Source organism: Sorex fumeus, unplaced genomic scaffold (genome assembly GCF_029834395.1).
Source record: "Sorex fumeus unplaced genomic scaffold, SorFum_2.1 ptg000002l, whole genome shotgun sequence".
In the NCBI taxonomy this organism is placed as follows: Eukaryota; Metazoa; Chordata; class Mammalia; order Eulipotyphla; family Soricidae; genus Sorex; species Sorex fumeus.
This window is the reverse complement of record NW_026606059.1, coordinates 50,024,186-50,037,172: the sequence shown is the minus strand read 5'-3', so window position 1 is coordinate 50,037,172 and position 12,987 is coordinate 50,024,186. Positions and strand designations below refer to the sequence as shown.

Here is a 12,987-nt window from a genome sequence, read left to right as displayed (position 1 = left end):
GTGTCATAAAATTACAGCATTAAAGACTGGATAGAGAGTACAGTAGGTGTGGTACTTGCCTTGCATACTACCAAACTGGCTACAAACCCTAGCATCCCAAGCTCTACCAGGACTGTGAACTATTTTATAAAAATAAAATTAAAAATTTTTTCGAAAAAAAAAAAAGAGTAAGATCAGGGATGCAAACCTCACCGGTTCAACTTCAAAATCTGTTTATTTGCATGATGTTCCAGAGCCCTTTCCTCCCGAGTTTTCTGCTAAGCAATAGAGAACTTATTTCTTAAAGGCTTCACCTTTGAATGAGGGAGCAGCTACGGCAACGAACACTGTTAGAGACCTTGAGACTCATTTTATGTTACCAAATTTCTTTGCCCTACCTGCTGTACTATCACTCCAGCCCTGAACAACTAAATTTCTTTAACCTGCTTATTTTTTTTATTTGTATGAAGTCTACTATAAACTTAGCATCTGATAAATAACAAAGAAAACCTTACAGTCCATCATTTGATCCATTTTATTATATATAATTCATACTTCGGTAAGTACTTACCTTGACCGGAATTATATATTGCTTTTACAGACTTTTTCACTTTCTGTAAGGCTGTTCTATCTTGGTCTAGAGCCTGTAAGAGAAAAATGAGGAAAAACAGATGTTTAAAACCTGGGCCAGATATAAAGAGAAAATTTATAACTGCATTTGTTTTTCTGAGTACCACAGAAAAAGCAAACTGATATATTCATTTGTATTTTAATTAACAACCGATCATTTTAGAGATAAAATACTTAAAGTTCGAGATGCTATGTATTTGGGATATTGGCAGAGCTGTATCATAAAGCTCAGTGTTGGCTAAAATGATAGTCAATGATCTATATCTCAACTATACACAGGAGAAAAAGCAAAAGATTCCTAGAAAATCCCAAGACTTATTTCCACCTCTCAGAATAGTACTTCCCAAGGTCAGGGAGACCATCCCTCATCCAAGCAAGTTGGAGGTGGGCATTACAAGGACCTAGGGTGGCAGGAGCCTCATGCAACTGGGGGTTACTTTCTGCTTGTTTGTTTGCTTAAAGGAGGTAAGATTTTCAGGAGGGTCATGAGTGATTCCCACCCCCCCCCCCCCCCACACACACACACCAGAGGTGGTAGACCAAATAAGTCTGGGAGCTTTCAAAGTGTTTTAAACTGGGAAAAGAGAAAAGCAAACTGATGAGTATCATACCCCCAAGGGAACCAAGGACACGGATCTTGTCATCCAGTGGGAATTACAGTCACAAAAAAAAAAAAACAACCCCCACTTAAAGGAATATAATAAGAACAACCTAAAAGCTCTTTATTTAAATTTGAGGATTCCTTTTAGAGTGAAACAAAGTATGACAGAATGCTTGGTATGTTTTAATATTCTACTCAGACAGAGCACATATGAACTGCTACCGTGAGACTGGTAATTATAATTTTTGGATGACTAATCAACATATACACACATTATACTACTTGTCCTACAAGTAGAGGGCTTCTCAAAGACAGTCATTGTTGATTTCTAATCCAAATGCTGGATACACAATGCTGTGTCCTGTTTGTGAAAATTTACTTAACTGTGCACTTAGGATATGCTGTCTCTTCTATATATTATGCTTCAAAAGTCAGCTTAAAAAGGGTGTGTCCAATAAAGATAGTCTGCAGTGACCAAACTCCTAAAATAACAAAACTCTTCTCTGTTTCCCTAGGGGCAGTTCAATGATCTATGAACTGGAAATCCTCAGATTCAAAGCCCCTTCAAGCCTCCTGGTCAACCTAAGTCATGGCATGCCCTCAGCCCACTCACTCTTCTAATACAATTCACAGGAATTTTTGTTTGCTTTGGGGTTACACCCTGTGGTACTCGTGATTGCTCCTGGCAGTGCTTGGGGAGCATGTGATGCGGGGGAAAGACTCTAAGCTTCTACATGCATAGCATGTGGGCATGTGCATTCTCCTGGGTCTTCATGCTAGTTCCCCAAAGCATGCCCAAATGATCCTGCTGAAGGTCTGCTTTTTTTAAAGGGTGTGGGGGGATTCTATGGGGGCAGGGGGGCGGAGTGCACACCTGGCAGTGCTCAGGGCTTACTCCTGGCTCTACACTCCAATCACTCCTGTAAGGGATTAAGGGATAATCATCAATCTGGCCCCTCCATTCCTTCATTTCTTGATGGGGTTGCTAGTTTCTTTGTTACCAAGTTCTGTAAGTGCTTTATAGAGTTCGGTATTAGACTCTTATCTGATGGGTGCAAATATTCTCTCCCAATTTATGGTGCCATTTTTGTTTTGTCTGAGTTTATTTTACTATGTTCAAACAATTTGATTTGATATAGATCCATTTGCTTATTTTTATACTTTGAGCTCTTTTTCAATGGGATCAAATCATTAAAGATGCTTTACCAAGATCATAAATGTCAATGCGACTGAAAACACACAACCTAATCTATAGCACTGTAGCACTGTCCCACCGTTGTTCATCGATTTGCTTGAGTGGGCACCAGTAACGTCTCCATTGTGAGACTTGTTACTGTTTTTGGCATATCGAATATGCCACGGGGAGCTTGCCAGGCTCTGCTGTGCGGGTGGGATAATCTCGGTAGCTTGCTAGGCTCTCGCAGAGGGATGGAGGAATCAAACTGGGGTCGGCTGTGTGCAAGGCAAATGCCCTACCTGCAGTGCTATCGCTCCAGCCCAACCTAATCTATAATAATACAAAATAAACATTCTAAAATAATTCTAGTATCACTGTTTTTAAAACATTTAGTTTTATATAGAGCTTGCCAATAGTATTCATCATCTAAGAAGAACCAGCTAGTGCTTTTCAACCCAATGTAAATGGTATACACATGTTTCTTTCCCCTGGACCTTACTTTATCTTTCTCTTTTATATTAAAAAAAATCTGAGAAAGAAGAAAAGATCTGCCTCTAAAACGAGACTGCATATTAGTTCAGCTGTGGAGACTGAGGCCCTGCTAAGAAAGGATCCTGTAAAAAAATTAATGAGTGGGCTTTAATGTCGGTACACATTTAGCGTTAATGACTCCTAATGAGCAAAGAGATGTGGAAAATTTCCGCTATAACATTTTATGAGATCAGTCACCAGAAACCTCTCTTTCATTTTTCGGGAAAGGTACAGTAATGTTGAAATTTTGCCAGTTCATCTCATCTATAAACTAATAGGGTGTAAAGTTCACATACAGACTTTTAAAGTTTATTACAATGTCCATATTTGACAGTCACAGCTAGGCCTGGGTGAGAAGCCATGTAAAATGCACACTGAAGAACCCTGTGTTTGAGAGCGGGAAGACACGTTTTTCAATCAAGTAAACCTCCCCTTGGGAATAACGAGCACCGATGGGCTATAAAGTGCCAATCCCTCAACTGTCAGACAAGCACCCTGGCAGTGGCCTTGAAAATGTTTCAGTTTAGTTCACACAGAACTAAGTAAAGGTTAAGAGAAAAGAGGCAGGTAAAGGGGCTACAAAATTATTTTCTCTCAACCTATTAAAATTATGCTTTTTAAATATGTGCCTGCACTTCTGAACATGCACCTGAAGGCAAACACCTCAAAAAACATACACGTGCGAGAGTGGAGGAGGGAGAGAGGGAGAGGGAGTGCACAGAGGGGGAGAGGGAGGCTACATTAACATTAAAGATTCAGAAGAATTCACTAATCTCTAATAATACTTTCTAATAGTACTTTCTAATAGTCACTGTCACTGTCCTCCTGTTGTTCATCGATTTGCTTCAGAGGGCCCAGTAACATCTCCATTGTGACAATTGTTACTGTGTTTTGGCATATCGAATACGTCACAGGTAGCTTGCCAGGCTTTGCCGTGCAGGGGAGATACTCTCAGTAGCTTGCCGGGCTCTCCAAGAGGGGCAGAGGAATCGAACGCAGGTCGGCCTGGCTGGCTGCTTGCAAGGCAAACGCCCTACCGCTGTGTTAAAAATTGTCACATTTTTCTTTCTCCCTTTCTCCTCTCCTCTACTAGGGAACCCAGGATCATGCTTCCAGGAAACTATCCTGGGATCCAACTTCACACTTCCTATTTTACTAGAGTAGGGCTTTCACCTAGGAGATCACTGCCAGCCTCGAAAAGGAGATTCTTTATCTGCATTTCTTGCATAGTCCTATAGAGTCTGGGCATCTGCATATAGAGGAACTAGAGGATACTGCAAATTGGAAATGGCCCGAGGAACCAGAAGGACAGGAGAGCTACGGTCAAAGAGATTTCCAAAACACTATACATCTAGAAATCCCAAGGGGGAAAAATCCCTTAAAGGTCAATGGTCACACTGAGGGAAGGATGTGGAATCTTTCAATCCCCGACCCCCTTTCCGGGAGTGGAGTGGCATCCTTCAGTCACCAGAGAATGAATAAACACCTACTCTAAGAGATGCAGGAATCTCACCACACTTGTGCCCATCTCAGAGTGATTCTTCTGGGCGAACTCTTACCAAGCTCCTGAGACAAACACACCTTTCTGTCCACATGGGCCTCAGATTCAAAGCCCCTTCCAGTCTCCGGGTCAACTTAAGACAGGGCATGCCCTCAGCCCACTCACTTACTCTTTTAATACAATTCCTAGGAGTTTTTGTTTGTTTTGGGGTCATACCCTGTGGTACTCATGATTGCTCCTGGCAGTGCCTGGGGAGCATGTGATGCTGGGAAAAGACCCTAAGCTTCTACATGCATAACATGTGGGCATGTGCCACCTCCTGGGCCTTCATGCTAGTTCCCCACAGCATGACCAAATGACCCTGCTGAAGGTCTGCTTTTTTTTTTTAAAGGGTGTGGGGGGATTCTATTGAGAGAGAGATGGCCAGTGCCCAGGGCTTACTCCTGGCTCTACACTCCATTCACTCAGGTAGGGGACTGAGGGGTCAAATAGGAGCCAGGGATCACAGAGTCACACACATAGAAAACATGGTCAGAGATAACAAGGCACAGAGAGAGCAAACATAGAAAACAAGGCACAGAGAGAGCAAAGGATGAAGAGTATAAACCACTTACACATTTGAAGATAGTTTTGCATACTGAAATAGTTATTCTGGCAATTTCTTAAAATGTTTTGCAGAGCTATATAATATATATGTCAAATGAGCAACAATATTATTAAGATTTTCTATGTGGGAATAAGTTTCTAAGTCTACAGCATCTGTTAAATATACTCAAGTAGAAAAAGCTCATAATTGACGTAGAGGTGAAAACATAGGTTTCTAAAGCTAATCTTGTGAGTAAACTGACAGAGCAAGGAAACAATGGCTGAAAAGGAATTAACACCATAGAATTTCTTAGAGATATGCCAAGATAGACCAGACATCACACCCACCTCCCAGAGATGCTGAGCAGTAAATTCCTACACTAAAGTTTCAGAAGCGGTCACCACAAAGAGGAGCATGGCAGGACATCTTGAGTCCTGCCCGCTCTCATGGCTCTACTTTCTAAGGAGCGTCCAAGAGAAAAATTCTTGAAACATCTGAAGGAGTGAGAGCAGAACACTCCAAACCAAATTCTTTCAATGGAAAGAATTTTACTCAATGAAAAGAATTTCATTTTAATGGAAAGAATTTTACTTAAAAAAATTCATTTCAATGAAAAGAATTTTATGTGGGTTAAAAAAAAAAAAGTAATTCCACAGCCACAATGAGAGGCAACTGAAAGAAAAAAAAAAACCCAAATACAAGCAAAGAGTCATTTGTGTAATTTTCTTAATCAGGAATAATTGAGAAGACTACTCAGGCCTCATTTTGGTTTAGGGCCAGGCTGCTTCTGCCTTTGGCTGGTGGCACAATCTTGCTAAGTTGGCCACAGGAAAAAAGACTGAGCAGTGCATTCAGGGAGAGTCAGGGCGTTATGCACTGATGTCTGCAGAAAGTCTGAGAAAGAAACTGCAGCGCATTCTCCTGAAATCTCATACCTAAATCAGTGACTCACTTATTCATAATAAAGCCCCTTCTATTACAATGCCTATGTCTGGAATGCTAATGTGAGTCCAAGGGGTGGGGGGAGGGGAGAAGGGTTTGGCAGGATGACTTTCATGAAAGGAAGAGGTAAAGATGTTATTATTTGTTACTTTCAAGATTAATGTGAGTTGAATGATACGGCTGTAAAAGGAGAAATGATCATCTTAAAAAATACTTGATTTGCATAATGCAACCAAAAACAGTGGAAAGCAGATACGCCACCCATAAATAGAGGCTTAAGCTATTTCTCTGTGCTTTTAAAAGAAAAAGAAAAACAAATACTCTTTAAGATTCTAATTCTGTATAGTACAGACTCCAATGAGAAACATTTCAAGTTCTCCACCGAGCTGAGAGGTTTCATGGGATGGAATCTGACCCATAATCGACAAAGATCCACAGACTCTAAACTACCAACATTTTAGGTTTCACTTGGTTTGTTCACAGTTAAGCCTGTAAGGCATCACCTCCAGTAAATAGGTTTTGCTGTTGTTAGTTGTGAGGGGGTGACATTCAGCAGTGCTCAAGGCCATATGGGGCTGGATCAAACCCACAACATACAGGGCATGAACTTTACTACTTATGTCCTCAGGCCTCAGCAGTAGGTTGAATGATTCTAGGGATCTAGTCCATGCGAAAACTTACCATCAATTTATCAACATTGCAAGCCAAAGAAAAGGTCTATCAAGAACTCATAATGCTGTATAAACATTAATAACCTGGGTGTTCATAACCTAAGTGTAAGGACTATGCTAGGCCTGGAGGGGGTAGGTCTGCCGACACAGGTCAAATGAATTAGCCTTTATATTAAAACAAGACTGTTATTCACAAAATACTGCTATTCCTCACTCACATGCTATTCTTTTAAGAAATCTGAACATTCTAGTTACCTGAAGGGACTACTTAAAATGGAATTTCCTAACTCTCCTGGGGGCTCACTATGTCTTTCAACACTCTTATCTATCAGGTACCATTGATGAAATTATTCCCACTTGTGAAAGCCTAAGACCCAAACCAAACAATACTCCTCAAGAAACCACTGAGGTAACAAAGAAAGTCTCCCAGGAGTACAGTATGTAACAAAGGAAGCTGTAGGGCTGTGTGTGTGTGTGTGTGTGTGTGTGATGGGGGTGAGCGGGTGAACAGAGGAAAGGCTATCTCCTAGTTCTCCTCCTCTGTTCCCTGGAAAGGCAAGCCTAAAGACAGAAAACCTGTCCCAAGTGAGGAGGAAGGCCTGGGTCACTACCAAATTTAATCTCTTTGGTCAGACCATTCACCTGTCTTCATGAGCACATTCAACTTGTTCTGTAATAAAACTCTAAACCAGTGTTTCCCAAAGTAGATGAAACCATTCGCTGGGGGGCACTGGAACAATCCACAGTTGATTCCAGAGGGCATTGGGTGATTTTTTTTTTTTACCCTGTAAAGGGGAACTAAGGTTGAAAACCTCTGTCCTAACCCATCTCTCTCTCTTTTTTTTTGAGATGACTTGTATTGGTGCATTTTTTTAAATTAAATTTTTATTAGTGAAACACCATGAGGTACAGTTGTAGACTTACAAATTTTTGTGTTTGGGTTTCAGTTATACAATGATCGAGTACCCATACCTCCACCAGTGCCCATTCTCCACCCCCACTAATCCCAGTATCCATCCCTCCCACTCCCTATCCCCCCATCCCACCCTGCCTCTGTGACAAGGCATTCCCTTCTGTTCTCTCTCTCCTTTTGGGTGCTTGGTTTGCGAAAGAGGCATTGAGTGGCAATCAGGTTCGGTCTATAGTCTACTTTCAGCATGCATCTCCCATCCTGGGCGGATCTTCCCAATACCCTTTATTTGGTGCTCCCTTTCCCCCTAGCATGTGTGGCTGACCTCCAAGCCATGGAGTAAACCTCCTGGTACTTATCTCAGCTATTCTTGGGTGTTAGTTTCCTATTTTGTTATTTTATGCTCCCCAGATGAATGCAATCTTTCTATGTCTGTCCCTCTCTGACTGATTTCGCTTAGCATGATACTTTCCATGTAGTACCACTTGTATGTAAATTTCATGACTTCATCCTTTCTAACTGCTACATAGTACTCCATTGTGTAGATGTACCAACTTTCTTTAACCAGTCATCTGTTCTCGGAAACTCAGGTTTTTTTTTTTTCTTCCAGATTTCAGCTATTGTAAACAATGAACAAAAAAAGTGCAGATGTCACTTCGACTATACTTTTTTGCCTCTCTGGGATACATTCCTAGGAGTGAGTCCTAACTCATCTCTTAGGGCTAAGTCAAGTAATGCACGTTTTGAGAAGTTCATTCTCTGCATGCAGTGACTAGAGGTCTTGTTGGCCTGATTTTATGTGGTATTAGTCCTTACCAGGGGTGCCAAGGTTCTACATGGTAACTCAAATTTTAGCCTTCACCTACTGCTTGTTAACAAGCCCAGAATCTGCCTCTTGGGGGACTTGGAAGAAGCAACTTAGTGCCAGAGCCAGCTGGTCTGGAGGCACTTACTGCCTGGCTGCGTGTGACTGAGGTCTCCAATAATCCTTCTTGCTCATAATACCTGGCACAGACAGGTGCTCACTTCTCTCCCCTCTAGCCATGCTAGAATTCTTGTATGAGCTCTTTCTTACCTCCTTTCACCCCTCTATAAATGGGGAAATAACAAATGTGATTACATATGTATAAATTTTGTTATTTTAATTATTTTTTATTTTATTCCTCACAGCAACATACAAAAAGCTACTATTACTCTTATTTTATAGGTTGAGACTAAAATGCAGAATGACAACTGATTCTGCAATGGTCAGAGACAGACACAGGCCAGTTTCAAAACTGGATCTTCCTGACCCCAAAGTCTGCTTTTACTAGCATCCTGCTTTTCAACCTTTCAACCTGACACATTGGGGGTTCAGAGGAAGAAGGAAACTTTTTTCTTTTGGTCACACCCAGCATTGCACAGAGGTTACTCCTGGCTCATGCTCTCAGGAATTACTCCTGGTGGTGCTTGGGGGACCATATTGGATGCTGGAAATCAAACCGGGGTCGGCTGTGTGCAAGGCAAATGCCCTACCCACCGTGCTATTGCTTCAGGCCCAAGAATCTTGTTAATCGAGACTTAGTAATCATGGGCTGAAAAATCAGCACAGCAGATAGGGACCGACCTAGGTTTGATCTCTGGCACCCCATATGGTTCCCCAAGCCCCAACAAGAGTAAACCCTGAGCACTGCTGGGGTGTAGTCCCAAAGAAAACATGCAAAAAAAGATTTAGTAATCAAGCAATTGGACAAGTAATGTCAATACCTCTTCCTTCCCATTTCAGTGGTTCTGTGAAGGGGCCAAAAAGGAAGTGAGAGTGGCTCTTTGAGGGTCAACAGCAGCTCTTTAGGGAGGGGCGGGGTAGAAGGACCACAAGGAAGAGAAGCAGGAAGAAGCTGGCCCATAGCTCGGCCGGGCTGTGTCCCGCTCTTTTCACTAACCATTCCCTGTGGACTTGGCCAAGACCACTGAGAGGTTTCCCTGCTCGCCAGGCACACCTTGAGAACCACAGCCTTCACAGAGAACTACAGCCTGGACCTTGGACATCACTTTCATTGAAGCTGATGGTCAGCACGCACACTGCTCACATTGAAGTAGGTATAACATCAGGAACAAATGGAGATGGAGATATGAAAACATCTAGGCATATTTTAATGGACCAGTGACATTTTTAAACACCAAATGTGTGTCTCTTCTCAAACAACACATTTTTAAACTAAGAGTGCTAAGTTGAAAATAAATCCCTGATGGGGCCAGAGCAAGGAGGGCGTTTGTCTTGCATGCAGCCTACCTGGGTTCAATGCCCAGCAACCCATTATGGTCAACTAAGCCTGCCAGGAGTGATTTCTGAGTGCAGAGTCAGGAGTGAGCCCTAAGCACTACTAGGTGTGGCCCCCAAACAAACAAATAAATTCCTTCAAGAGTACTGGCAGGCTAAACTTAGAATAAGTAAACAAATATAAACAAATACACACAGGAATAAAAGGGGCTGAATTTTGAAAGAGGGATGACTTCCTAACCCAGCCAACAGAGAGACGGCTAAAGTTGTTCATCTGTGCTTATAAGACTGAGGAGTATGGAGAGAGAGAGAGAGAGAGAGAGAGAGAGAGAGAGAGAGAGAGAGAGAGAGAGAGAGAGAGAGAGAGAGACAGAGACACAGACACAGACACAGACACAGACAGAGACACAGACAGAGACACAGACAGGTCTCATCCAGCAAAAATATTTACTCTCCCATTTATCAAGGCCCATACTAGATGTGGGGATGGCAGGAGAAGACAAGACAGTTGTCTTCTACAGAAATAACCAAGCGCATACCTGTATTCTTTGAGAAGAGACATACATTCGGTGTTCAGAAATATTAAGGCGACCAGATGGCTACAGCAAGCAAGCACATGGGGGACAAAGATAGAGATGGGTAGAGAGCCAGAGCACAGTGGGCTGAGTGCTTGCCTTGCACGTGGCTAACCAGTGTTTCATCCCAGGCACCCCACACAGTCCCCTGAGCAATGACAGGAGGGATCTGTGAGCACAGAGCCAGGATTAAGCCCTGAGCACTGCTGGGTGTGGCCCTAAAATAGAGGGGGGGAAGAGAGGGAAAGAGGGACAGGGCAGAGAGAGAGAGAGAGAGAGAGAGAGAAGGGAGGGAGGAATGGTGGGAGAGACAAAAGGAAGAGAAGGGTGGGTGCTGGAGATGGCTCAGTAGCAAAAGTGTCTTGCACGCATACCACAGGTCCGATTCCCAGGGCACCCACCCATGTCAAGTCTGGTCACAGTAGCTCTGCTGTGCTGGCGCCACAATGAGGAGTCATACACTGCAGTCTGGTTATGTGTGAACACCACAGCTTAAGTGTGACCCCTGGGGAGTCTGTGTACAAGTTTCACAACTAAAGTGTGTGGGTAACTATGGCCAGTGGGAAAGCACAGCAACCAATTATTATCAAAAAAGATAAATAATAGTAAAGAAGGGGGGGGAAGAGACATAGGGTCACTAAAATAAGAGAGAGATGGCTGGAAACCGGATCACACAGGGAGGGAAAGCAGGGAGTTTGGGTTTTATTCAGAAGTTACAGAGTCACTGAAGCTATAGAAGAATGGGGTGATGTAAGTCCTAACCTTCCAAAAAATGAATCTGGGAAATAAAAGGCAGAAGAGCAGGATTGGAAAGGGGTGGCAGGGGAACAGGGGATAGTAAATTGGGCATTTCACAAACAGAACATGTCTTAAAGAAATAGTTCTGTCATGGCTCAATCCATTGCAATCTTCCATTGCCAATACCCCAAACTCAAGGCTCCCTCCAAAATAATCCACGTACCCATTCAGTACCTTGGTGGATGGTATCAAGATGCTCAGCTGGATGTCGAGGCCACATCCCTGGCTTTACCTTCTGTATCCACCAGGTTCCTAATGACCCCTGCTGTTAGGACGGGGTGACACCTAGCTAGATCCTTTAACAGCATCCTTACCTGCTCTTCCCCATCCACACTGATGCCAGAGCAGACTTACGTAGAAATCTGAAATATCACTCTCTTGCGCAAAACCCAGCCATCACTTAACATGACTCACCCCAATTTCACAGATGCCCTTTCGTAGCACACCCTCTTGTGTCTTTCTGAGCTTCCATTTCATATTTCTAGCATTGCACATTAATGGAGCCCAGATCTATAAGACCCCCTTCTGGTCTCTGTAGGTACCAATTCTAGTAGTTACAAGTATCCTCCCTTTTCTCACAAATATGTTTGCACTTTTTCAAGGCCGAATTATCAATGTTAAAAACTTATGTTCAACTATTAAGGTAGTATACTGCCTCCTTTACGGGAAAGCAAAACAGAACAAAACAAAGCAAAACAAAAATCCGCCATACCTCAAGATGCCCTTGGAAATCTACTTTTTAAAGCGAACAAACAGAAAATGCCCCTCAGTTGCATCCAAGGTTACTACCAGCCCCTGGGTAGGTGCAGTGGTAGGTGGTGTTACCCATTCTTTTAAAAAAGGGGTTAAACTGTCTCTCCTGCTGAGAAAGGATCTTTCTTCTCCTAAGGCTGAAAACACTTATCAAAATGACCTTTCCCTTACATTTTTCTCCCCCCATAAATAGCTATTTTTTTTTTCTTTTTGGATCACATCCGGTGATGCACAGGAGTTACTCCTGGCTCTGCACTCAGGAATTACCCCTGGCGGTGCTTGGGGGACCATATGTGATGCTGGGAATCAAACTTGGGTTGCCCCATACTCTACCTGCTGTGCTACTGCTCCAGCCCTAAATAGTAGCGATTTTTATAAAATGCTACATATAGGCAATCCCCCTCTCCACCTTCAGAGGTACAGCCAGCTTTTCAGACTTCATGTGACCAGGAGACCTGAACGCTCACAGAGCACAGGATGGACCTAGTGGCAGATCAAGAACACTAGTAGGCAAATGAATCAGAACACCTCAAACCTCAGGCTGGACTCCCAGTTTCCTTGTCTGTCAAACTAGAAATACTAAATAACGTGCTGACTCTTGTGGCTCTGATTTTCTGAAAATTTAAATGATTTTATTCTTCCTCTTCTTTTACTTTTTGGGTTTTGGATCATACCCAGCATTGCTCAGGACTTAACACTGGCTCTAAGCTAAGGAATCACTCCTGTTGGTGGGTGATACGAGGGGACCACGTGAGAGGCCAGAATCGAACCAGGGTCTGCTGTAACAAGCCCTTACATGCTGCAATATTTTTCTAGGCCCTAGACTTTGTTTTAAATGAGATCGTTTAATTTAGAAAAAGTAACACAATTGGCATCAACATGAAAGACCGTGGGTAGAATTTTACATTTAAGCTCTTATGTAACTGAAAGGATAAGCTATAGCTTTAAGTTTCAGATTCTAATTCCAGCCACTTTGTGGGTTTTTAAAATAGCTTATCTTAAACTTTATATTAAAAAAATCTTTCAGTCTCAGAAAATAAGCATCAGTCTTGCCTCATTAAAAATAAGGACCA

At 42.6% G+C, this 12,987-nt stretch overlaps 1 protein-coding gene across 4 annotated transcripts in view; it reads right to left on the bottom strand.

Moving 5' to 3' along the window:
- Positions 1–12,987, bottom strand: part of ASAP1 (ArfGAP with SH3 domain, ankyrin repeat and PH domain 1) — a 391,490-nt gene that overhangs the window by 154,941 nt on the left and 223,562 nt on the right. For all 4 annotated transcript variants that reach the window (XM_056107587.1, XM_056107666.1, XM_056107767.1 and 1 more), the window contains one exon: positions 551–623. In XM_056107587.1, coding sequence (XP_055963562.1) covers positions 551–623 — 73 coding nt within the window. The remainder of the gene's footprint in view (positions 1–550; positions 624–12,987) is intronic.